This window comes from Macrobrachium nipponense, chromosome 22, assembly GCF_015104395.2.
Source record: "Macrobrachium nipponense isolate FS-2020 chromosome 22, ASM1510439v2, whole genome shotgun sequence".
Lineage (NCBI taxonomy): Eukaryota > Metazoa > Arthropoda > Malacostraca > Decapoda > Palaemonidae > Macrobrachium > Macrobrachium nipponense.
Genome location: NC_087213.1, coordinates 73,990,839 through 74,015,158, shown reverse-complemented (window position 1 = coordinate 74,015,158; position 24,320 = coordinate 73,990,839). Strand labels below are relative to the sequence as shown.

The 24,320-nt window shown below is 43.4% G+C and overlaps 1 protein-coding gene across 1 annotated transcript in view; it reads left to right on the top strand.

Moving 5' to 3' along the window:
* The window catches only part of LOC135198807 (acylglycerol kinase, mitochondrial-like), a 120,386-nt gene that overhangs the window by 71,409 nt on the left and 24,657 nt on the right, over positions 1 to 24,320 (top strand). The window contains exons 4-5 of the mRNA XM_064226764.1: positions 7,920 to 8,132; positions 16,786 to 16,936. Coding sequence (XP_064082834.1) covers positions 7,920 to 8,132; positions 16,786 to 16,936 — 364 coding nt within the window. The remainder of the gene's footprint in view (positions 1 to 7,919; positions 8,133 to 16,785; positions 16,937 to 24,320) is intronic.

The window sequence follows — 24,320 nt, the reverse complement described above, 5'->3', positions numbered from 1 at the left end:
TGGCTTATCAACAGCCAATTAGGAGCATCATAAGGGACTGGCCTAGACATCAGATGCACAGTTGATGTGAATCTCTTATAATTTTAAGGTGTTATTTGGAATGAAGGTAGTAATTATTCATATTGTTCCGACACGGCATACAAACCTTCGGTCCTTTTACAATAGGAAGGTACTAGCGGCAGCTGGATAGGTCGTAAGCTTTCGAACAAGGGGTTCGGTAGTTAACTGCTTGTCCGACAGGCGCGCTCGCGCGACTGGGAGGTAAACAAACCACTTTTGCTTTCGGCCTGCTGGCGTATAGACGTAGTATCAGTCCGCTCTCTGCCCCGCCTTCATCGTCGTTGCTTTCTCATGGTTGTGTTTTTCTTTTTCTATTTATCTAGTGAAACTGAATTATAAGTACAATCATTTCATATTTATTTCCATTGAATTCAATTGTGAATTAAAGGATCTTGGTTTCTCCACGCCCTCCGATTACCCGAGTGCCGGGACTGAAGGGCGTAAGTGCGGGAATTCATTTTTCCCAGAAATGATCCTCGTATTGTGTATGCTCGGTGCCGAGGGCGGGAGAGCGCTCGCTCCGAGCTTATATTTTGGTTGAAAATGTGTAGATGAAAATCGTAAGTAAGTGCCTTTTTCATTTATATTTTTTTTTACCTGTATGCTCGTTGCCGAGCGAATGCGCTCGGCACGAAAACTTATTCTGTATGGAAGTGGAATCGCAAGTACAGTATTCTTTTTCATTTTCATAGCTTGATTTTGATTGTAGCAATACTCATTTGGCATAGTTTCCGCTCTTACCCAGAAATTGATCTTTTCCCCTTTTTATTTGAATGAAGTGAAATCGCAAGTGCAGTTCTTTTTCATTTTCATATTTTATTGAGATTGCATTATTTACTTGGATCAATGTTTCCGCTATTTCCCGGGAATTGATCCTTCCCCTTTTATTTTGTATGAAGTGAAATCGCAAGCGCAGTATTCTTTTTCATTTTTCATATATATTTTGATTGCATCAATTCATTATGGATCAAGGTTTCCGTTCATAATCGGGAATGGATCCTTTTACCACCCTTGCGCTCGGTACCGAGGGCGCAAATCGCTCGCTCCGAGCCCTTATTCATTGTGAAGTGAATCGTAATGCAAGATTCTTTTTCATGTTATTCCTTTTATTATTGATTGCATCAATATTTTTTTTTGGTTCAAGTTCCGCTCAGTCAGGGAATTGATCCTCTTGCCCTTGCATTCGGTGCCGAGGGCACGATTGCTCTCGGGCTCTTATTATTATTGTTGGGTACATGGGTGCTGTGGCGGGGTGGGAACGAGACCCCCCCCCCCCCCCCCCCCCCCCCCCCCCCCCCCCCCCCCCCCCCCCCCCAACCCCCCCCCCCCCCCCCCCCCCCCCCCCCGCTCAGCCTCCCACAGATGGCCCTTCCCCTTCGGGGGGAGGTTATCTGGGTTCTTCTCCTTGCCCGATCCGTCGAGCGCGGGGGAGGGCGCTTGGTGCCCGATGTACAATTGTATTCGGGGTCTTCCGCTCGTTCGGTGTGGGGCTCACCCCCCCCGCGTGAGGGGACTTCCCCCCCACTAATCACTACTACTGTTATTTCCGCAGGTGCTATTGCCACGAGGGTGGACCTTGGTGAGGTATGGGCGTCCTTCGATTTGCAGGGCGTGCCTAGTGTCCAGGGGCAGCGGTTCTATGTCTGGGCCTGCTGCGGTCACCCATGGAGTGGTGACCACGACAACGATATCGACTCCAGGTGACGACGTCCCTCCTCACCTGGTGTACTCGCCTCACGTGGTAACAGTCTTGCCTACAGCCGCTGTGAAGTGCCGTTCGCCGTACCGAGAGGGGGCGTGCCGCCGCCACTCGTGGTTGCCGCGCTGCCGCGACCACACTTCCGCTGCCCTAGAGCTCGCCCCTGGACCTGCCGCCGGTACCAGGATGTTGCTGGCTGCTGCTCCACCTCCTGTGTTTCCGGTGCTGCCTGCCGTACCTGCCGATTCTGTGCTGACTGTCCATGCAGTTGCTGCGCTGGCTGTCCCTGCCGTTGCTGCGCTGGCTGTCCCTGCCGATGCTGTGCTGGCTGTGCCTGCTGTTCCTGAGATGCCCATACCTGCTGACGTCGTCCCTATTCGTGGTGGTACTACCCCAGACTTTGGTCTGTCTGTACAGGTGCGTCCGGGCCCTGTGGCTTCGGCTACAGCAGCCCCGGCTCCGCCCTGGATGGCAGATCTTACGTCTGTCCTGAGGAAGCTGACGAAGAAGAGGAGGAAGGTGTCGTCGTCGTCGTCTTCATCTTCTTCATCGTCGTCGGCTGCCGCCTCTTCCCCTTCGACTTCTAAGGCTTCACAGCCGAGGAAGAAGAAGGTTGCCTCCTCCCTCCTAAGAAGTCTCCCTCGTGAGCTTCTCGGGACCCGTCTCACCTCGGTGGGACGGGAGGGTTCTTCCGCTGGTCCTCCTGCTACCCTTCGGGAGCCGGGGCCCGTCTCTTTCTTTCCGCAAGGAAGAAGACTACGGGGACCAGAGGAGTACCGGCTAACACCGGTACTTCCTCGCCTGGTGTCAGTGGTTCTGCCACTGCATCAGGGTCCGTCTCGGCCTCTCGTTCGCGGGAGGTACCGAGTGTACGGTCGCCTACCAGCGACCGTGCAGCCAGGAACCAGACCTCTGAGCCCGCTCAGCGTCAGGTTCACGGCACGGAGCGGAAGACTGGTGAACAGCCGCTTCCACAGCGACTCTCACCAGACCAGCTCTCGCTCTCGCGGCGACCAGCTGGCTACCCGGGATGACGTGACGGTCCACGACCGGCCACGGCTGAGGCTGGGAAGAGGTCCCCCCGTTCGCCGGTGCCAGCCACGGCTGGAACCAGCGACGTGACGTGCCGTGAGGACAAGCACCGGTCTCACTGTGACAGTGGAGCCTGCAGGTCGCCTGACCGTCGCTCTCACAGAGAGCGATCGGGTACGGCAACCAGCACCAGCTCTTTTGACACTCGAGATCGGGGCCGCTGTGCTCAGTCCAGCCGTTCTCCACAGCGAGACGGTTCGACCAGGCCTGCAGCTCGATCGCCACCGCGGGTTGACGATCGCCTGCAGCCCTCCAAGCCTGCTGGTTCTGCCAGCGAGCGAGGAGGGAGCGTCAGGTCTGCCTCTCCCGTACCTTCAACCTCCTCGGGTTACACCGGGAGGAGCGAGGTATTGAGGAGTGATCGTGAGGGGTGCGCCCCTCATGATCCCACCACGACGCCCTACGTGCCAGGCACGGTTCTTGGACCGGCCAGGACGTATGCGCAAGTGGATGGAGAAGACCGAGAGGGCTGTCGCTGTTCCCCCTTCTTAGGAGGAAGGTTCTCGGAATATGCTCTTGTTCGAAGGGCTTAACGGTCCTACTCTGCAAGATGCTGTGACTTCCGAGATCCCGAGGAACTTTGCCGAGGTTATGGCGCTGATTCGTCAGCACAACGACCTCAGGGAAGGATCGCCGCTCCACAGCAGAGCCACGTCTCGGCTCGAGTCGTTTTGGGGCCCGAGAGGGAACCCAAATCGACGGTGGTTCTGCCGCGATCGGAGCTTGCCGACTGTGTTGAACCAGGTAGTCTCTCGTCTCCGGACAAGAAGGCTCTCTCAGTTCTGGCCGGTCGAACAAGCTACTTCACCTCCTCTACTGCGACAGAGGCGTTTCTACGTGTCTTCGGACACCGTATTTGAATAACCCTTCGGTCCTCCTGAGAGGTTTCGACCTCGACGAGGACTGGAATGAGTCGGAGGACGGTATCGGCTCTCCTGTCAGGTGTCGATCAGCCCCACCCAGACGACGTTCACAGTGGCGGCAGACCCTTACCTACAGTATGAGTTCGTAACCCTCCTCGGGGGAAAACGTTTTTCTCTGACGATACGTTCTTTTCCCAGGCTCTGAGAGGCCATCGCCGTAAGGCGATGGCTGCTCCTTTTCTTCTCCAACTGCTAGTTCCGCTGGGAAGGCGAGCCAGTATCCAATTCCTCCCCCATTCCCTCTCTCCTTACGGCTACGAGGGAAAGGGGAGGGATCCTACAGAGATTTCTCTGTAAGATCCCACGTTAGGGGCTGCGCTACCGGGGGGACCTTCGGGTCCTACCTGACGTAAGCCCCGGTCGTTGAGGAGGGATCCTGCCCCTTTCTCGATTTCTACGGGAATCGAGAGGACCACCAGCCGATATCGTTTGACAAATTCGGTGGGGGTTTCGCAGAGTGCTTAGAATTCTACGGAATTTCTAGCGCACTCAGAGTGTTCGAGTTTTTTACGATCTCCAAACACTTAGGCGAGACCACGGTCCAAAGTGAGCGAGAATCCCCGATAATTGTTACACGATATCGGGAACCTCGCTTATGCTCGAATTCCTGTAATTTCTAGCATTTGGAAGAAGACTGCTGCTGAAGAAGAGTATCTCACAGTAGGCGATTAACCTGGAATAGAGAAGAACGGACGGGAACTTCCAGTTTGGCTTGAACTATCGTCTTCGGTATTCTGTTCACCATTGAAGCTTTCCTTTGGGAAAGACTTCTCCTTCACTCTCTTGACTAGAGAACGAAGGCGGTCGATCTCCAATCCTTATTCTCATTCCTCGAGGGGAAAAGAATTTAGGATGGAGGTCGTTGTACAGAACCTACAAATATACTACGTATATTACCCTCGCGACATGATTCTTTTAACAGTTGAATTGTCTGGGGGTAGGCGCATACCGTAGTTAACTCTACGGTTTGTGACCGAGACGAATTGTATCTTAATTGAACTGCAACTCGGGGTTGCCTGCAACCTCCCAGCAGTTATCAGTTTCGATTTTAGATACTTGGTATTGTCATGACAACACCAAATCAGCTTTTGTATTTACCGAAATCCGTTTCGTTTAAATATAATTGCTCGAGCGTATTCTTTATGCTCGATGGTTCTAGCCGAACGCATTCCTTCGTGGAATAATGGATTACCTGGCAACTCAGGATGACGAGTCACCGAGAGCTACTGCGTATTGAACTGCCTAATAGCAGCTCAGTATCAGCTAGGTCTCCGAGATGCACGGTTGGCTACGTCTCTCTCTCCCCTGGTTTGATTGACTACCGAACCGTATCTCTGCCCAACAATCATGGACTTAGGTCTCTGATTAATGGGGATTCTCGCAATAATGAAGAACCATCTACTGCTGTGACGCTCGATTTCATCGCCTTCGACATTGCGAGAATTTTCAACAGAGATATCTTGGACTCTTTCATCTTTCTGTTTACCGCACGGTAACAGAAGTCTGTACTAGTCTCCCGCTGCATCGCACCGCGATAATGCGAATGATTTTTGCAGACATCTGAGTTTGTCTTCAAAATATCTCGTATTCGTAGGTGTGCAATTATTCATTGTTCGCCCCGAATTAACAGATGTGTCAGAAGACATCGCCTACTCTCCGACCTGACAGCTCTACTTCCAAATGTTCAGCCCATGAGAAGCAGTTCTTCAGGCAGTATTTCCCTGTGTCTTCATTACTGAAAAGCGCTCCGCTTTTATTGCAACTACGATCCTCACCGGACAGCAATGAATAGCGGTTAGCGTTCTCAGTGTTTGTAGCACAGGTTCAGAATCTTGAGAATCCTTCTCTCGGTTCAGCTGTGAAGACGTAGGTTGCATTTTCTGTACACCTTCGTCTTCAACGACACATAGTGTTGTTTCTCCTTAGCTGAGAATCAACTATACTATGAGATATCTTGCCATCAGGGACCTCGGTCTCTAGAAGGCAATTGACTTTCGCCTGTTGGGCACATGCCTTAAGAGAATCATCACCTCGCCTTCTGGCATCGGTGACGAACAAATTATTTGTTTAGTCTCTTGGCATAACCCTTTTAAGGCGAAGGTCACGTGACTTGCTCGGGTGCTTGGACAACTTGCCTCCCTCCTACCGAACGCAGTCAGTCGGCAGCTGTCAGAGCGCCCAAGTCTGTTACGAACTTCGCTGTGGACTTAGTTCGGTTGTTCCATAACAGTCTTTTCTTCGTCCTAACGGCTTGTCACAGTACCCATACCATCGACACCCACCATTGAGTGTCGGTGTCCTATCCACTACCGAGAAGAAGAACTTCACTGCCTGGGGATAGGAGAATGTGAGACACTTCGCTGCAGACGGATAGACCAGTATGGGTACAGGACATCACCGAAGTCGAGAAGAGGGATAGGTCATACGACCATTCCCTTCTTTTCCTCTGAGGTATTGCATGACTTTTCCTGCGAAGTCAAGCATCCAGGGGATGGGGATTCGTGACGCTCGATTTCGTACCGACTTCGTAGCGAAGACTCAGAACCCTTCGGTTCCTGACGATCGGTTAGAGTCCTTCACAATCCCCTCCCTAATGGACTTCACCGCCTTCGATGCGAAGGAGATGCTGCTTTGTCCTGTGAAAGCGCGACCGCGCTTTCTGAAGAAACTCGACATCCCAGGCTGAGTGTTGAAGATTCTGAAGAAACTCGACATCCCAGGCTGAGTGTTGAAGACTCTTCGTCAGCACCAAGATGACCTAGAAGTACACTCCCTCGAGTTACACAAGAACTTCTCCGTGGCGCAGGTACTGAAGGCAGGGGTCTGGTTACAACCAGACCACTGGCACCTCCTTCTACCTTTTGGATATTGCCCACAGGTCCTTGGATCGTTTTCCTTAGGACCCGTGGTGGCTGCTCAACACGTTGTGTAGCTAACCCATACCCTAGCAGGCTGAACAGCATCGAGTCCTGGTGTGACTGTAAGAATAGATAAGTGAATGAGAGAGTGACTGGCTTCTCTTCCTATCTTTTTCTCCCCCTCTACCTGTGGGTAGAGGGATACGGTCATCACCTTGCTGGATAAGGACAAGATGCCGGTGAGCTACTCGACAGAGCCCCATCCTATCCCTTTCACTAGGGATGGGAGTGAATATCCACCACTTCCTCCTACAAGGGGGGGGAAGTGGATGCCAACAAGAGACAAACCATAACTTTATGTTGCCTCTTGCAAATAGGAACTTGTTCTTGTTTGCTGGTACGAAGAGATACGCTTGCCTCTCTCTTAGTACTTGGTCCAGAGGTCTGACCATTGATCCTGCGGTGCACACCCCGATCAATCGGACAGAGGCTTGGATCCCTCCCTCGCTCTTACGACCAGGGAGGCATTCCAAGGTTGGGCGAACACCAGTCTGTTCACAAAAGACTCAGATTCCTCCCACCAAGAAGTGAGTCTTCCTATTGTAAAAGGACCGAAGGTTTGTATGCCGTGTCGGAACAAATGACAATTTGTCCAAAATTGCATTTTTCCTAACTATACAAACCTGAGGTCCTTTTACAATAGGAAGGTACTAGCGGCAGCTGGATAGGTCGTAAGCTTTCGAACAAGGGGTTCGGTAGTTAACTGCTTGTCCGAGGTAAACAAATCACTTTTGCTTTTGGCCCAAGCAAAAACTGCAGAGTGAGGGGTGGCATGAGGTGGGACTATGTGTAAAAGGACCTCAGGTTTGTATAGTTAGGAAAAATGCAATTTTGGACAAATTGTCATATTTTTAAAGTAAACCTGATACCCAAAACAAAGTTGCAAGTGAAGAGGCTAATAACAGATCAAGCAGAATTGAAGAAAGTGGCTGATAAAGTATAAATTTGATTATTTATTATTGCATGATTTACAGAAATGATATTTTGAGACTTCCAGAAATTGCCTGAAGGATTTTGCAGAAATTGCATGAAGGATTTGTTCTCCAACAAACTCTGAAAATTGTTGTCAGGAAAAGGTGAAGAAGTTACACAGGTGGGAAGTGACTCAGGGGAAGCATGAAAACTAAGGCAGAAAACTTGCTGATAATTTAGTGAGGAACTTTAGAGACACATATTGGTTTGGTTAGTATTTCAAATTTTTATGAGTCACCTTCTATTCCACCACAGGTATTAACAGGCTTATTACGACGTTCCGATCAAAAGGAGGCTGTGCGTCGTCTTCCACTTGGTATTTTACCCTTAGGCAAAAGTAACTCGACCACTTCTGCAATTCTAGGAATTAAGGGTAATCCAAAGCCAAGACATCTTGCTGAGGCAACAATGTCTATTATCCATGAAATCAAGAGGCCTATGGACGTAATGGAAGTGACTCCATTACAGGTAAGTACCACTTTCATATGCATTTTTAATTGATTTCTTATAAACACCTGAAATGAAAGAAATAATACTAGTACTCTACTTCACAAGCATTTTTTCTTTTATTTTGTTTTGTTTTGGCCAATGATTAATCTTGGGGGGTTAACATTTCCAGTGTACTTTGAATAGCGCTAAAGGTACATAGTAATGTCTTATTGACCTGCAGCTGCATTGCTTTCAACCTTTAGTTTTCATTCATTCCCTTTGGTCCCATCCCATGCAGGTGCCTAACATCTTTAATTTCACCTTAACTCATTATTCTACTCTTACATAAGATTGAATTCTTCAGGCCATCCTTGTGAGAGTCAGTTGTTCAATAAGACTGCCATGTAATGAGGATGATAAGTAACGAACACTTGTTCTTGTTGAGTTTCTTGAAGGATAAAATTATTGTTGTACATGTACAGCATAATTTATGCAAGAAATTGTCTGATGCGCATTCTATTATTTAAAGTGGGTGTGTATGATGTATATTTTGAGACTACCAAGTCACAAAGCTAGACTATCATAGGGCTTATCTGAAGGATGTGATCTTAAATGGGAATAGAAAATGGGAAAGGTAATGTTCAAGAAATTGAAAACGGGTCAAAGGGAACACATAAAAAGTTCTAGGCAGATGGTAGTGCTGCTGGGCCTAAAGGAACACAGTAAAGAATGTTCAGTATTGTTTACACTGTTCCTTAAATGCTAAACAGTACCACCTAAGGGGTAGAGAAACAGTGGTATGAAAATACAAATGGTATTGTTTTCTATAGGTTATTGTCCTCTCATACTTTGGTTAGTAGGCTTCCCATAGTGAATGTAACTTCCTTGTAGTTAGAAGTGATTGCTAGTAATGTGGACAAGGTGCTCTATTGAGGAATATTTTCTGCTCCCCTCTATAACTTCTTTTTGGTTCAAGTGGTTTTGTCCAAGAGTAGATGTGCATCTGTGATCGAACATCCTGTGTCATACACTATGCAAGACTAGATACTGCATGTACATGGAATGGATGGCTTGAACTCCACTTGTATTCATATACTGTCTGTACATATATGCTCAGTGACCCCTTAACTGAAGAGTACTCAGACCAGTTTTCTGCTACAGTTTCTTATTTTGTGGCTCCAGATACAAGTTGTATTAGCGGTGTCCCTTTTCATGGAAGCAAGAGCAGTTCAGGGGGTGTATCATTATCCCTTCAACAGGGCAGGCTCCTTCTCAGTAGGCAGTGGTTGGTTCAGTCCATGCAAGCTGGATGACTTACATTGGCTATTGTGACAGTTTGCACTCTCCTGATGTTCAATTACAGACTGGCCCCTGGGCTGAGTACTGGCCAGTTTCAGATCTACTGTCAGTATACAAGTAGCAGCTCTGTATATTTTGGGATGTGTTTGCACATTGCACATTCCAATTCCAGAGTAAGGCCATATCGCCAGGGAAACCCAGAGTATTTTCATTGCCTCCTTGTATGGCAATGCCTCTGGTATCTTTGCCCTTACAGTCATTCTTTCTTCCATGTTTTCTAACTGATCCTCTGATAGAAATGAGAGTTTTCTCTCTGCAATCTTTGGGTGTTGTTTGAGTTTTCTCCCTAATCCTCCTGGCTTCTTGATCTTAACTATAGCAGTAGATAGTGTGTCATCATTCCTTTCATTCTGTCTGCTACTACTACACTTCATTCCATCTTAGTGAGGTTTGAGGGGTGTTCTTAGTTCCTCAAGTGAGAAGATACAAATAGAACAACTGAAATTCCACGCTTGACATTTCTTCCCAAGCACTTCTGTTAGCTGTGATCGGCAAACCCCACACAGAGAAGAATGAAGGGACAAGAGTTTCTCTAGTAAGTAGATGGAGTAGAGACTGAAGAGTATCAGTGTTGAGTATGCAAAGGCCCAACAGGATTAGAAGGAGCCATAAGGGAAGAAGAGACAGCATCCAAAGATATCATACAGTACATTTGAAGAGGCCTGAAGGATTCCTTTTCTGTTGCAGCACAAGTCATCAACTTTCCAGACAACGGGGGACACTGTTTCTAACCAAAGCAAATCCATTGTTCTTGGTCCAATTTACATATGTTCACAAGTCATAGTACAAGAAATGCTTGTTCCTTACACGTAGGACAACAAATGGGGGTCTTGAATAATTGGCAGGATAAACTTTCTGTACGAGTTACCTTCCTTGCTAACACAAGTATGCTGAGGCATTATAAAAATGGGAATATCACTACCACATCACAAAGAATTACTCACACAACATTTTCATAAGCTGAACAGAACAGGGAACCAAAGGCAATCATTACTGAGTGGAGAAAATAGTAGTTAAATAAATAAAGAAAATTTTAGCATGACGTATGGAAAAAATAACCTTGTTAATACCTTTTGTGAACTTGAATATGGAGAGAGAAAACAATCTTAAAGCAAAAAAGACTATTTATAAGTACTTTACTAAGTAGCTGAAATGTTATGAAGGAAGGACGGTAGAATATTCACTAACAAAACTAACGATGCAATGGCTATCAGTCACAGGTGCAAAGAGCTACTCACAGTAAAAAACAATATCTGATATGTAAATTAAATGAGAAGGTACTGAAAATGAATAAAGAACAAGGTAAGTAACACAAGTAATGAGAGGCTGTAAGTCCTGGTTAGAAGGTTGTAGAAAGAATGGAGATGCATTACTGAATTTTTTGGCTGAGCATGCACAATGAATGTCTTCCTTTGAATATTTTGCTTTATTAATATGGCTTGGGTGCAGTCTCTCTCTCTCTCTCTCTCTCTCTCCTTCCCCAATCTCTCATCTCTCTCTCTCTCTCTCTCTCTCTCTCTCTCTCTCTCTCTCTCTCTCTCTCTCTGAGGCCATTTTATGATGAATGGATGTCCACTATAAGAAACCTGTTTTCTCTCTTTTTCTTAAAACAGTAGATTTTGCATATGGGAGTTACCCAGTAATTATACATATAGCTATAGTTTCCAACGTACAGCGCCCTAAGTCAAATTTCACGGGTAACGCTTCGATTGTTCAGTGTAGATATACAGTGCCATCCCCCAATGGCAGTACTAGGAACACCTTAGAAGCACTTCGTTCTGTTTCCTGCCACGTTGACTAAACATCGTGTGCTTACAGCAGCTTGTTCTTATTTTCCTGTTATATCACCGGATTTCAGTAGTGTTACACAACCACCGGAAGGCATTCGTAGCCTTCGAGCTGGATAAGTCTTGTCCTTTGTTTATTTAATTCAGATTATCATCAAACCGGATATTTATATTCTCCGGGAATAGTCCTTGAATGTAACTATTCAATTAGGCCTACACTCTTGCATGTTTTACTTACGGGGCTTATGCTATGAGCAAGTCATCGGTTAATCATTGCATTAAGTAATCATGATTTTACATTATTCCTTTAGGCCAAGCTTTTATGTTTAGATTTTGTTTACTGGTCATTGATCACTGGTAAATATTACCTTAAAGTAATTGTTGAATGTTACTGACCATTGATCACTGGTAAATATTACCTTAAAATAATTGTCGAATGTTATTCTATTCCAATAATTGTCGAATGTTATTCTATTCCTGTATCTTAGAACCTTTGCGTTTATTATTTACTTACCAGGATAAGGCTTTATAATTACTTTTTAATGTAATTTGTGAAGGTTGCATAATTCCCTTAGGTTATTCCTGGCTTTTTGGATTTTGTTTACCAGCCGTAGGCTATTGGAGTCACAAGTAATTTGTGAATGTTAAGACATTCTTTTATGCCAAACATTTGCATTAGGCCAATACATTTTGTTTTGTTTACCGTGCTTGTGACACTCATCACTTTCCTTTGCAGAGACTGAAAGTGTGGAGGTTGAAAGTATTAAGGAGAGAATGATGTTAATGTTTGGCTTTGGGGGATTTGGGAGAGAAGGCTTACATGGCCTCAGCATACAGAGGTATCTCCTGGAGTCGCACAATTGTGAACGTTTCACATCTTATCCGTTAGCTTCTAGTTCGCTTGGTACACTGGAGAGCACAGGCCACTCGAGTCATTTAGCGGGGCATGTAATCGGTTACTGATTGCGATTACTTTCATTCCTGATTGTTTTTATAATGGTTTCTTTTTGAAATCAGTAATTTGTAAATTTTCTTTTATGTTAGAGTCGAATTTGCTGTGAGACTAATATGAAAACGTTTGGTGATATAAATATTTATATATATATTTTTTAGGTTACATTATTTTAAAATACATACATCTGAATACATGAAATGCTATTTCATATATTTGTAATTAATATACGTTTTATCCATTTATCACTAACTGGAGAATGAAAGCAGTGTTTACTTTTACATTACTAGAGTTATTTTCATATTACTAGAGTTGGATTGGCTTTGATACCACATTCAAAAAGAACTTGTTGATATATAATTATTATTATTACAGGTATTTTGGAGTTATACATACATTTATGTTATTTATAAATGCAAGTCTGAGTATGTGAAAGGCTAATGTATTCATACATTATGAATGTTTCAGGCCTAGATGCCAGAATTCCCTATAGTGATATATATAAAATAAGTAGTTAGTAATCGATTACTTATCGATTATTTTCATGAAAGTAATCAGTAACTGAGATTACCAGAACCGCAGGCATTTCGCCTTTTGCCTCCCGTCTGTCGCCTCTCAAACTGAATGCCAATTCTCTCATACGTATTACTTCTCCGAGCTTTGTCATTTGCTCCCGCTCCTGGCTCCATTGCTTCTTTCCCATCCCTTTGCCAGCTTTTTTTTTTTATTATTATTATCATGAATTATCTATGTAACAGTGAAGTGTTGTGCAGTGGAGGAGGCAGCTACTTGTCCCTTGATTCTCCTAGACAAAGGTTACTGCCCTGTTCCCCCACACCTGGGAGAAGGCATACCGGAGGTCCAAGGAAGAACGGGGGGTTACATACAGGTAGTCGCTCCCTCAGTTGAACCTGTTGTTTGTCGGTTCCAGGTACTGACAGACAGCTGCTAGAAAGGCGTCTTTCTGGATGTTTGTTAGAGGAGGTGACTATCTGGCCCCCCGGGTCTCGTAGACTTAAAGTCACTGTCTTGCTCCTTATCACAGCCATGAACATTCTAGGAGAGGACATACTAGAAGTCGAAGGGAGTCCGAGGGGGTTGCCCCAGTAGTTGCCCCTTCGGTCAAACCTGTAGCTTTTCCCAGGTATCAGCAGACAGCCATTGAAAAGGTGTCTTGTTGGATGTGTTGTGAGGAGGGTTTTTTCCCCCTCGGTCTCGGTCGAACCTGTTGTGAGTTCTCAGGTTTTGACCGAACGCCACTGGAAAGGCAAATCTTAGTGTACAGTTGTTGTCCTATTCCAGTGGTTCGTCACCTAATAGATTGCGTCTATGGCGTAATTCTTTGGTCTCTCAACCTCTTTAGAGGTATTATTCAGTCGATGAAGCCTCGTAACCTTGCAGTCATGTTTGTCCGACTCCTCACAGTTGATGTTCGACTCGCGAGTGAGGTGAGTGGACTCACAATCAAGGTTTGACTCGTGACTCAGCTGATCCGACTTTCAGTTGATTTTCGACTCGCAACTCAGCTGATTCGACTAACAATCAATGTTCGACTCACAACTCAGCTGATTTGACTCTCAGTCGATTTTTGACTCGTGACTCAGCTGATTTGACTGAAAGGAGTCCGATGGGGGTTTTTTCCTTTCGGTCGAACTTGTCATACTTTATTAGGTTTCGACTGAATGCCACTGGCATCAGATTACAGGAAGGGTACTTATTTTACCATTTTACCTAAATAGTATATTGAACGCCCTGTGTTAATGCCTAGACGCTGGAAGCATCGTAAGCGACCTTTTGCTTTGAATAGCCAGTCCTCTCCCAGGCATTCCTTCACAATGCCCTTAAAGGTGGAGATACAGACTGTCTTTCTGTTGATAGAAGTTCACTCTTGATTAAAGCTGTTGGTTCCTTTGCTGAATAACCACTGGTTCCATGCAATGTAAAAAAACCATACAATCAAACAATACAGATGTGTTGTCCGCTGAGGAGGAAGTGAATTAGAATTCTGCTCCTGATTTATATATTTGAGCCTTCTCAAAATCATGTCCTAGGCGCTCATTAGAATAGTACCAATTCTCATGATGAGCACCAGGTATTAGCGCCTAGCCGCTTGAATCTTTCTCATATCTGGCTTTGATTGTTGAGTGTCAGGCCCCATATAGGTGCTCTGTGCCATCTGAGGTGTCCACTCCCTTGCTTCGGCTCACTTGGCGTTTTCCACTCCTCACCTGGCATCAGCTGTTGGAAGTCTGGTGCTACCTGTTGGACACCCAATGACATAGTCTCCTCATTCTTCTTCTTCGACATTACGGGATCTTTCGTTAGCCACCACTCGAACAGGAAGTTTCGATCACTAAGACAGACACATGGCAAGAATTGGCAAGTTCTCGCAAACTTTTGGGGCAGTCAACTCTACTTGATTCTATCTCGCATTCCCACGATCGAACCAATTGTAGGTGAAAACCTCTGCTCTCCCTTCAGGGAGCGTCTTTTTTGCATAGGCAAATAGGTTTTCCTAAGTCTTTGGTTTGCTATCTACGAGAAGAGAGGCCAAGAACAGTCATCCCCTCTCTTTTTTTTTTCTCTACTTCCCTGGTTACACTGGGCAGAACGAAGGAACAGAGGAACTCTATAGATTACACTCCCCAGAGTTTGGATGCCAGAGACTGTGTTCCTGGTTCAATCTTTGGATCTCTCCAGTGTTCCCGTTTTGGGGAACGACCAGTTCAGCATGAACTAGTCGTCTTCGGTGTCCTGTTATTGCCGTAGAAGCTTCCCTACGGGATAGCTCCACCTTCGCTCTCTTCATTAGATAATGAATGAGGCCTGCTTACAGTCCTTATTCTTTTTCTCTCTGAAGTGAAGAAGAATTAGGCTGATGCTCGGTCGATGGGAGCCTACGAATATACGTACTTTTATATTCTCCTCGCGACATACATCTGTTATCAGTTGTACTGTCTGAGTTCAGGCGTATACCTGTAAGTTAATTCCTTTGGTGTGTGACCGAGACAAATACATAATACCTTCTCTTAATTTCCTGAAACTCAGGAAAGCCTTTCGGGCCTCCCAAGAGTTTCCGATTTTAATATGACTAGTGATATTGATTTGGCAACAACACCACAGGGCATTATCACCAAACAAGGTGGGATTTCTTTCCCTCTTGTTTCGATTAACATGTAGGTGCTCAAGGGTATCTGTCGTACACTTGATTGCTCTATTCCAAGGTGGAATGTGCTTCCAGGCAACTCTCAGCCTGCCTTCTCACTGAGTTTTTGTTCATTGTAGTATTGTTTCTCTTGTGTTGAGGGTTAACTTCTAATTTGGATCTCTGCCCAGTCATCACAGACTTGAGTCTGGTTGGTTCTGGGTTCTCGTTTATGGTTTATATTTCATGCTCCACAGTTCCCATTGTGAGAATCATTGGACAGAGGTGTCTCATTAGAGTCATTATCTCTTTCTGTTTACCCATGGTACAACAGAAGTCTGAAAGTCTTCTTTTTATTTCCCACCGTTATCCCTACACTAAGGGGTCGGTTGCCTTATGCCCCTTTTCCTTACAACATCAGGCATGGTTTATTATCTAGCAAGGGTTTTTACGACCGCATGCCCTTGCTGTCATCAACCACAGTTATTGACGGTGGGCCTCGCCTTTGACTAAAAAGTCCACCTGCAAGGCAGCAGTTTCCACAGTAATTGGTGGTGGGCCTAGCCTTTTACTAAAAAAGTAAGACTGCATGGCAGCAGTTTCCACAGCTACTGGCGGTGGACCTAGCCTTATACTAAAAAAGTAAGAGTGCAAGGCAGCAGTTTCCACAGTTACTGGCAGTGGGGCTAGTCTTTTACTAAAAAAGTAAGACTGCAAGGCGGCAGCTGTCCTTTTGTCAAGTGTTTATTGGACTACTTTGAAGCAAAACTAAGGATGTAAGAACAGCCTCTACTTCTTAGTTTTCAGGTGTTATTTGCTCTTTATCCCCATTCTCCCATCAGGCTACCAGAGGTGTAAGCAATCTGTGCTTAATATATATTTTATGTAGGTTAAAAAATAAAAAAAAAGCGTCAAAAATTTTCAGTACCTTGAGACCATATTGAATGCTTTCCTACCATTCTCTTAATTCAATCAAAGATTACATGAAAAGTGAATTGGAGGATTTGTAAATACTTTTGGGTCTAGTTGGATTCTGCACTATAGTATCTGTTTCTGTCTGACAGATGAAAGACAGTTGTATCTGTGGGCATTTGGGATGAAATAGCTGGCTTATACTATAGTATATGATTATTATGTGTATATTAGATTTTGTGGTGTATTTCCAATTCAAAGTGGCATTTTGTCTGATAATCATTGAAATTTTATAAACTATTTTAAGTGAAGAAACTAAGATATATATGAACTTAATATAAATAGTAGCTTTAAGATTTAAGATGGAGTAGTAAATGGGTAACAAAAACATTCTTCATTTAAATGTACCTCATTATTATAATTTATTTGGTTTACTCTTTTACCTTTACAGAGTATCTTTATTCATGTCTTTGTTCCATGTCATTCCAAGTGGAAGATTTGAATAAAAGGATCATAGTGTTTTTTTTCTATTTTCAGTCTTCAGATGCAGATGGTCCTCCCAAACCAGTTTATGCTGCATCACATTTAGAATGGGGAGCATACAGAGATGCAAGGGAAAGAAATGATGTCTACTGGTATTGGGCCACTCTCAAGAGATATATGACCTATGTATTCTCTAGTTACAAAGGTAATTATAGTAGTCAAATCTTACTCAAGGCTTAGGGTATAGTACTTCCTTGTTTTAAAAATTGAGATGTTTCAAATAGATTGATACATCCTTTATCTTGTGTCCAATACTTTTACATTTTAGTATTGTTTCTACTGTCAATGCCATTTTTCCTTATTAGTTATCGTGCATACTCATATGTACAAGGATTATAATAATAATAATAATAATAATAATAAGGAAGGAGGCCTTCTCTGAGGGCAGTAGCATTGAATACAATAGCTGTTTCAACAGCATTTAATTTATATAGAATCTTCTCATTTATATAGGGCATGTAAAGATTTTCATTTGTCTTAGGTTTATTCCTCTAATGTGTCGACGGTGCACAGGCAGTCATCTATGAGAGTATACAGTAAAGTGAATAAAGATACGTTTTACAAGTATTCATAGCATGCAAGGTCGTGTACAATCGGTGGGCGGGTCGGTGAGCAGGGATTTTAATTGGTCGTTGGATGGTAACGAAATCTCTCCCTGAGGCGTTTAGATCTGCGTGGTCTGGCCGGAGCTATTAGCGTGGGTTGGGTGTTGGTTGGGGTACCCACCTCTTGGGCGGCAGGTACTGCTGCAGGCTGTCCAGATGACACATCTTCCGCTCGTTCTCTCCCACTTTCTCTCTCTGCTTCTTCCTCTCTCTCTCTCTCTCTCTCTCTCTTACTTTCTTTCTCTCTCTGCAAATTCCTCTCTCTCTCTCTCTCTGCAAATTCCTTCTCTCCTCTCTCTCTCTCTCTCTCTCTCTATCTCTCTCTGGCTACTCTCTCTCTCGTCTCTCCTTCTCTCTCTCTCTCTCTCTCTCTCTCTCGGCGGTATACGGAGCCAGTTGGTTTTTTGTGCTATTTCTTCTTATGATGGTAGGAAGAAATTCTGTTTCTTTTACCGTGTTGATAGTCGGTTTTTTCTCTAATATGTGTAATGCTTCAAGATAACGTAGGTGTTTCCAGTCCGGTGCATGGTCAATAATTTCTAGGTTCGTTATAAGTTCAGCTCTTTCTGGTCTCCTGTTATGCTTTCCCTGTAGTGAATGAAAATGGCCCCTTCTTGAAGGTGACAGGAGAGACGCTTGGAGAGTCTGGTGGTGGTCATCCCGATATAAGAATGGTGGCATCCATCCACTGAGCATGTGAATTTGTAGATGACACACCTTCTCTTCAAAGACGTTTCTGGGGGCGACGGGTTGTTTTTAAGAAGCAGCTGGCTGGTTTTTATGTTTTTGTAATAAATTATGAGGCTAATTTTATCACTTTCTGTAGTGGGGGAGACATTTTCACTGATTAATTTCCTTATAGCCTTTTCATCTTCCAAATATTTGTGGTGCATATAATTTTTATAAAATATTTTTATAGCTCCACTTTGGTCGTTAGTTTTGGTCGTTCTTTCCTGGTGCCATTTATTTATGGAGTCCCTCGTTTGGTGTTCAACCATGCGGTTTGAAAAGTTATTGTTGATGAGGACTTGTGTAGACCTTTCGATCTCCCTGGTGGTTTCTCTCCATGTGGAACAGTGTGTAAGGGTGCGGCAGACGAAGGCATCTACCACCGATCTTTTATACCTGTCTGGGCACTCGCTGGACCCATTAAGGCATAGACCCGGGTTTGTGGGTTTCTTGTAAACCGTGGTGGTGTATCCCGTAGGGGTCTGCTGTACCCAAACATCCAGGAAGGGTAGGACGGAGCATTCTTCGAAAGTCTTTCTTAAAGTTTCAAGGTCCTCTTCTCTGTCAACTTTTAAAGTTTGTAAGCTTGAGGGGAAGAGACCATAGCAAATCATATTTCTTTTATGCAATAGGATGTACTGCACTGACCTAACCCTCATATATTTTACAGCAGAAATACTGTATGTTTAATAAGATTGGTAGTTAAGATATTAAAACTTATTGTCACATGACAGTTATCTTGTGCAGCAGATTAAATTTTCATTACATACATAGATCATACAAAACTGGTGTAAACATTTGAATAGTTTGAATCCATTCTCATGAAGGGCATTGAAGGAAATAAAGATACTAATGAAGCAGTCAAAGTATTATTATCAGATTGAATTTAGTCTACTAATTACAGTGGACCCCCCGTATTCGCGTTCTCCAGATTCGCGGACTCACACATTCGCGGATTTCTCTCGGGAACGTTTCCCTGCATTATTCGCGGAAAATTCACGCATTCGCGGTATTTTTCTATGATAAATATCCACAAATTCCTGGTTTTTTTGATGGATTTCATCATAAAATGCACTTTTTGTGATAAAACTATTAAAAAAACCATGTAGGAAAATTTTTAGTGGGTTTTTCTTGAGTTGTAACTAACAAAATAGGCTGTTTTTAGCATTTTTATAGGGGTTCCAAACATTCGCGGATTCTAACTATTCACGGGGGGGTCTGGTACACATCCCCCGCGAATACGGGGGGACCATTGTACTGTCAGTAATTGGTTAAAACCCCTAAAACGTACTGATAAGTAGCAATATATTCAGTTAGTAATTTATTACCCATGTTTGATAGCATTTACTTTTTTTATAGATTTATGATGACTACAGTAAAACCTCTAAGACCTTGACTTCAAAAATCCAGTGTTTGCAGGGCCCAGAGGACGAACCTCATCTTAACATAAAAATTTTGGAAAGCAAGCAGCACCTTTAGCCTTGGTGGGCCCTAGAGAGTTTCCTTGTGACCCACTCTCCCTGCCAGGGGATTGTTGATGTAGAGGGTTCTCTCTCTCCAGTCATAGCTTCTGTTCAGTACTTTGTGGACCTGGAGAGTTACACGATCTTCTTATCAGGTGCTTGAAGGGCTAGAATCTCTGTTGTGCTCATTAGTTCTCAGGGTTGTGGCAGAAACCAGGACTTGTCAGTTCTAACAAAAGATATGAGAGGTTTCATTACCTCTTTAAAATCTTGCTGGTGGTTTGGGTGAAAGGCTTCTATGCCCAATGTGAGGTCGTAGATGCTACCTAAGTTGGACTTGACATCTCAGGTATGGAACCATCCCTGGCATTTTGTAGTAAATTTTCAGTAATGTGTAATGAGGGCATGTGTCTGAAACATCAGTCCACATTGACTTCATTCTACCAGAGATACAGGCAGTCCCCAGTTATTGGGGGACTTGGTTTTATGGCATTTGTCTAGCGCCGTAAAATCAGCGATTTATGGCGCCATAACAGGCCGAGTTTCAGTTAACGGCGTCATAAGGTGTCAATAATAGAATTATGGCACCATAACATACCTAACAGAAGTACCATTAACCGTAACTCAGCACCATAAGAGCTATAAACCGCCTAGTTTTGATTAATGGTACTTTTCGCTTATCAGCACCCCGCTGAGAACGTAACCCCTGCCCATAACCGGGGACTGATTGTACATCACCCACAGGTTCCCAGACCCCTCCCTGTTGTGGCTGCTCCACAAGTTGTGTAAACACCCTGTTCCTTTCAGACAGAAAAGTGTCTTGTCTAAAGTACTTGTAGGGAATAAGTCTGGGGTTGAATGGTAGAGTGGCTGGGTGCCCCCTGACTTGTAACTTCTATAAGGTTGCACATGCTTCTCTGAGGATACCCTGATCCAGGTAAGACTCCATACAGTCAACCAGGTTCAGGGCCCTATTGCTCTTATCCAAATGCCAGACTAAATAGGAGGTTAGAAGAGTCAGCTCTCCCTGCCTCACAATCATGACTGGGCACAGGACATTTCCAGGTGGGTTTTCAACTGCAGTTAAAAATGCCTACGTCATACCTTTATGTTATTTGTTCCTACTGAACAAGTAAATATTTAAGTTTGTTCATGAACCTTACCTGCCAGATATATATATAGCTGTATTCTCCGAAGTCCGACAGAATTTCAAAACTCCCGGCACACGCAGTGGTCGGCCAGGTGGTAGTACCCATTCCCGCCACTGGGAGGCGGGCGTCAGGAACCATTCCCATTTTCTGTCAGATATTTTCTGTCGCCGGTGCAGCCAACAAGTGTTTTCTGCACCTCCGTCATTGGATTTTGGAACTCTTTTGGTCACTTGAGTATCCCGATTGATTTTTTGGTTTTTGATTTGGATCGGTGGTTAGGCATACGCTAATTGTGGATTGGTTTTGAATTTGGCTTGTTTTTCCTTAAACTTAAGATGTCTGGATCTAGTTCGACTAGCGCCAGAGTATGTTGTGTGGAAGAATGCAAGGTGAGGCTACCGAAATCTTCGGTAGACCCTCATACAGTGTGCGCAATTGTCGGAAACATGTTTGTGTGTTTGATGATCGCTGCAATGAATGTGAGAGTATGTCTGATTCTGCGTGGAAGGCGTATGAATCATATGTGTGTAAAATAGAAAGAGATAGGGTAAGAAGGAGTGTAACGCCAGTTACACATCCAGTGGAATTTATCCCTCCTAAACCTGTGATGCCTTCGGGCCCTACATTAGTGTCTGTGGAGGGTAATACCCTATCGATGATTCTTGAATCTTTGCGTAGCCTGGAATCAAAAGTGCAAGCATTAGAAGGTGTTAACCCTCTTACGCCGATTGGACGTATTAAACATCGAGTCAAAATGTCTCCCGTATGCCGATTGGACGTATCATACGTCGGCTCAAAAAAGTTTTTTTAAAAATTCGCGTAAAAATACTTATAGGCCTACCAGCCGAAAACTTTCGTATCACGCTCCTTGGGGGATGCTGGGAGTTCACGGATCAAGGCGTTGTTTTGTTTACAATCACTAAGCAGGCACGCAAGCGCGAATTTCTTTCTTATCACACTAAAAAGTATCAGTGACACATCTCGGAAATTATTTCGTCACTTTGACATAATTTTTGCACCATTTTAAATTATCCTTTACATGAAGTATTATATATGAAAATGTGTGCAGTTTCATGTAAAATACAACAAAAAAATACTGATGATTGTAGCTTTTATCAGTTTTGAGATATTTTTATATAAATAACGATAAGTGCAAAAATTTCAACCTTCAGTCAACTTTGACTACAGAAATGGTCGAGAAACACAATTGTAAAGTAAAATTCTTATATTATAGTAATATTCAATCATATGCCTTCATTCTGCAACAAATTTGACGTCTCTAGCACAATATTTCGATTTATGGTGAATTTATGAAAAAACTTTTTCCTTACGTTCGTGCGATAACTCTTCCGATAAATTTTTTCGTGCGATTGTCCTAATGTTTGCACCCTTTTAAATTTGCCGTTACATAAAGTTTTATATATGGAAATGTGCGCAATTTCATGCACAATACAACAAAAAACAACCCATGGTTGTAGCTTTTATCAGTTTCGAAATATTTTCATATAAATAACGTTGTGGAAATATATCAACTTTCGGTCAACTTTGACTCTACCGAAATGGTCGAAAAACGCAATTGTAAGCTAAAACTCTTATATTCTAGTAATATTCAATCATTTACCTTCATTTTGCAATGGCTTGGAAGTCTCTAGCACAATATTTCGATTTATGGTGAATTTATGAAAAAAAAAAAAAACATTTTCCTTACGTTCGCGCGGTAACTCTTCCGAAAAAATCAGAATTTTTTGTGCGATTGTCGAAATGTTTGCACCATTTAAAATTAGCTGTTACATAAAGTTTTATATATGAAAATGTGTGCAATTTCATGTAGAATACAACTAAAAATGATTGAAGGTTGTAGCTTTTCTCTTTTTTCGAAATATTTGCATATAAATCACGATAAATAGAAAAAAAACCACGTTCGGTCAAATTTGACTCTACCGAAATAGTTGAAAAACGCAATTGTAAGCTAAACTCTTACGGCCTAGTAATATTCCGTCATTTTTCTTCATTTTGAAACAAATTTGAAGTCTCTAAAACAATATTGTGATTTATGGTGAATTTTTGAAAAATATATTTACCTTCACTACGCGCGCCGATTCGCGGCCGAAGTCTCCGAAATACGTACATCGCATTATCCTAATATTTGCTCCTTTTCATATTAGCCTTTTTATAGAGTTTCATATATCAAAATGTGCGCAAATTCATGAAAAATACAATAAAAAATAATTGAAGGTTGTAGCTTTTTCCATCTCCGAAATATGTGCATATAAAAAAATATATATATAAAAATTTCGACATTCAGTCAAATTTAACTCATCCGAAATGGTCGAAATCTGCAATTCTAATCTAAAACTCTTACAGTATCGTAATATTCAATCATTTGTCTTAATTTTGAAACAAATTGGAAGTCTCTAGAACAATATTTAGAATTACGGTGAATTTTTGAAAATAAAATTTTTTTACGTCCGCGTATTACGAATTCGTACATCATTTTGTGATAATATTTTTCCGGTGTTGATTTTATTTTTTTACTATGTATTATATATCAAAAGGATTGCAATTTAGTGTACAATACAACGAAAAAAAAAGTAACTTGTTAGCTTTGACCGTTTTTTGCACAGCGTGATTTGAATACAATTATCTATGAATTTTTTTTTTTCGCTACCATATATCGCATTATTTACATATGATAATGATATTATTTTTCATTTCTGATGATTGTATACTAAACTTCAGGCAATGGAAAAAAATGAGCCAAAAATGAACTCTTAATCATGAAAACTAAGCGCGCTGTGATTTTTTGAAAAAATTATTTTTTCCGCTTCCACGCTCACTCCAAACCGGCGCCGGCATACAGGAGAGATTTTGATTTTTATGGCTTCGGCGTAAGAGGGTTAATAGTGCAGTGGTGTGTAGTGATAATGCTCCGAGTGTTGCGGAAGGGGGGTCGGACAACAGATCTGACGTTCCTTCAGCAAGACCTGGGGGCGCTTCCCAGGCTTCCAAAGTTCGTAAACGGATCTTGAAAGAGTGTATTTCGTCATCAGAATCGTCCTCCCCGCGCAGCGGTTGGAGCTTTCGGAAGCGATCGCGCCCTTTGAAGAGGACAAGACGATAGATGCCGCACAGGCGGCCGCCGCCTTTGATTCCTCAGAGGAGGACGCTGCACATCCGTTAGCCCCTTCTGTTTTGCGGTCGTCTCCAGAACAATTCGAAGACACTCCACCGCAAAAGAGAGCAAAGGTGCAAGGTGTCGCACAGGCGACCGGCACCTTTGGTCTTAAGGAGAAGGACGCTTCACGTCCTTTCTCTTCTTCTGTGTTGCGATCGTCGCCGGAGAGGATGTCTTTTGACGACAATGCTTTTGAGTGCGCTGGTTGCGCTAAGGATATACCTGTGGCGGTCCATGTGAGAAGGAGGAGGGCTTCCCCTCGCCCATCGTCTTCTCACAGGATCAGCCCTAAATCGAAGAAGATTGAGAATTTGCAACATCAAATTGCCTTACTAGTTGCAGAGAAAGAGGATAATTCACGTCACAGGAGGAAGGATGATAAGCTACCAGTCAAGAGATCAAGGCA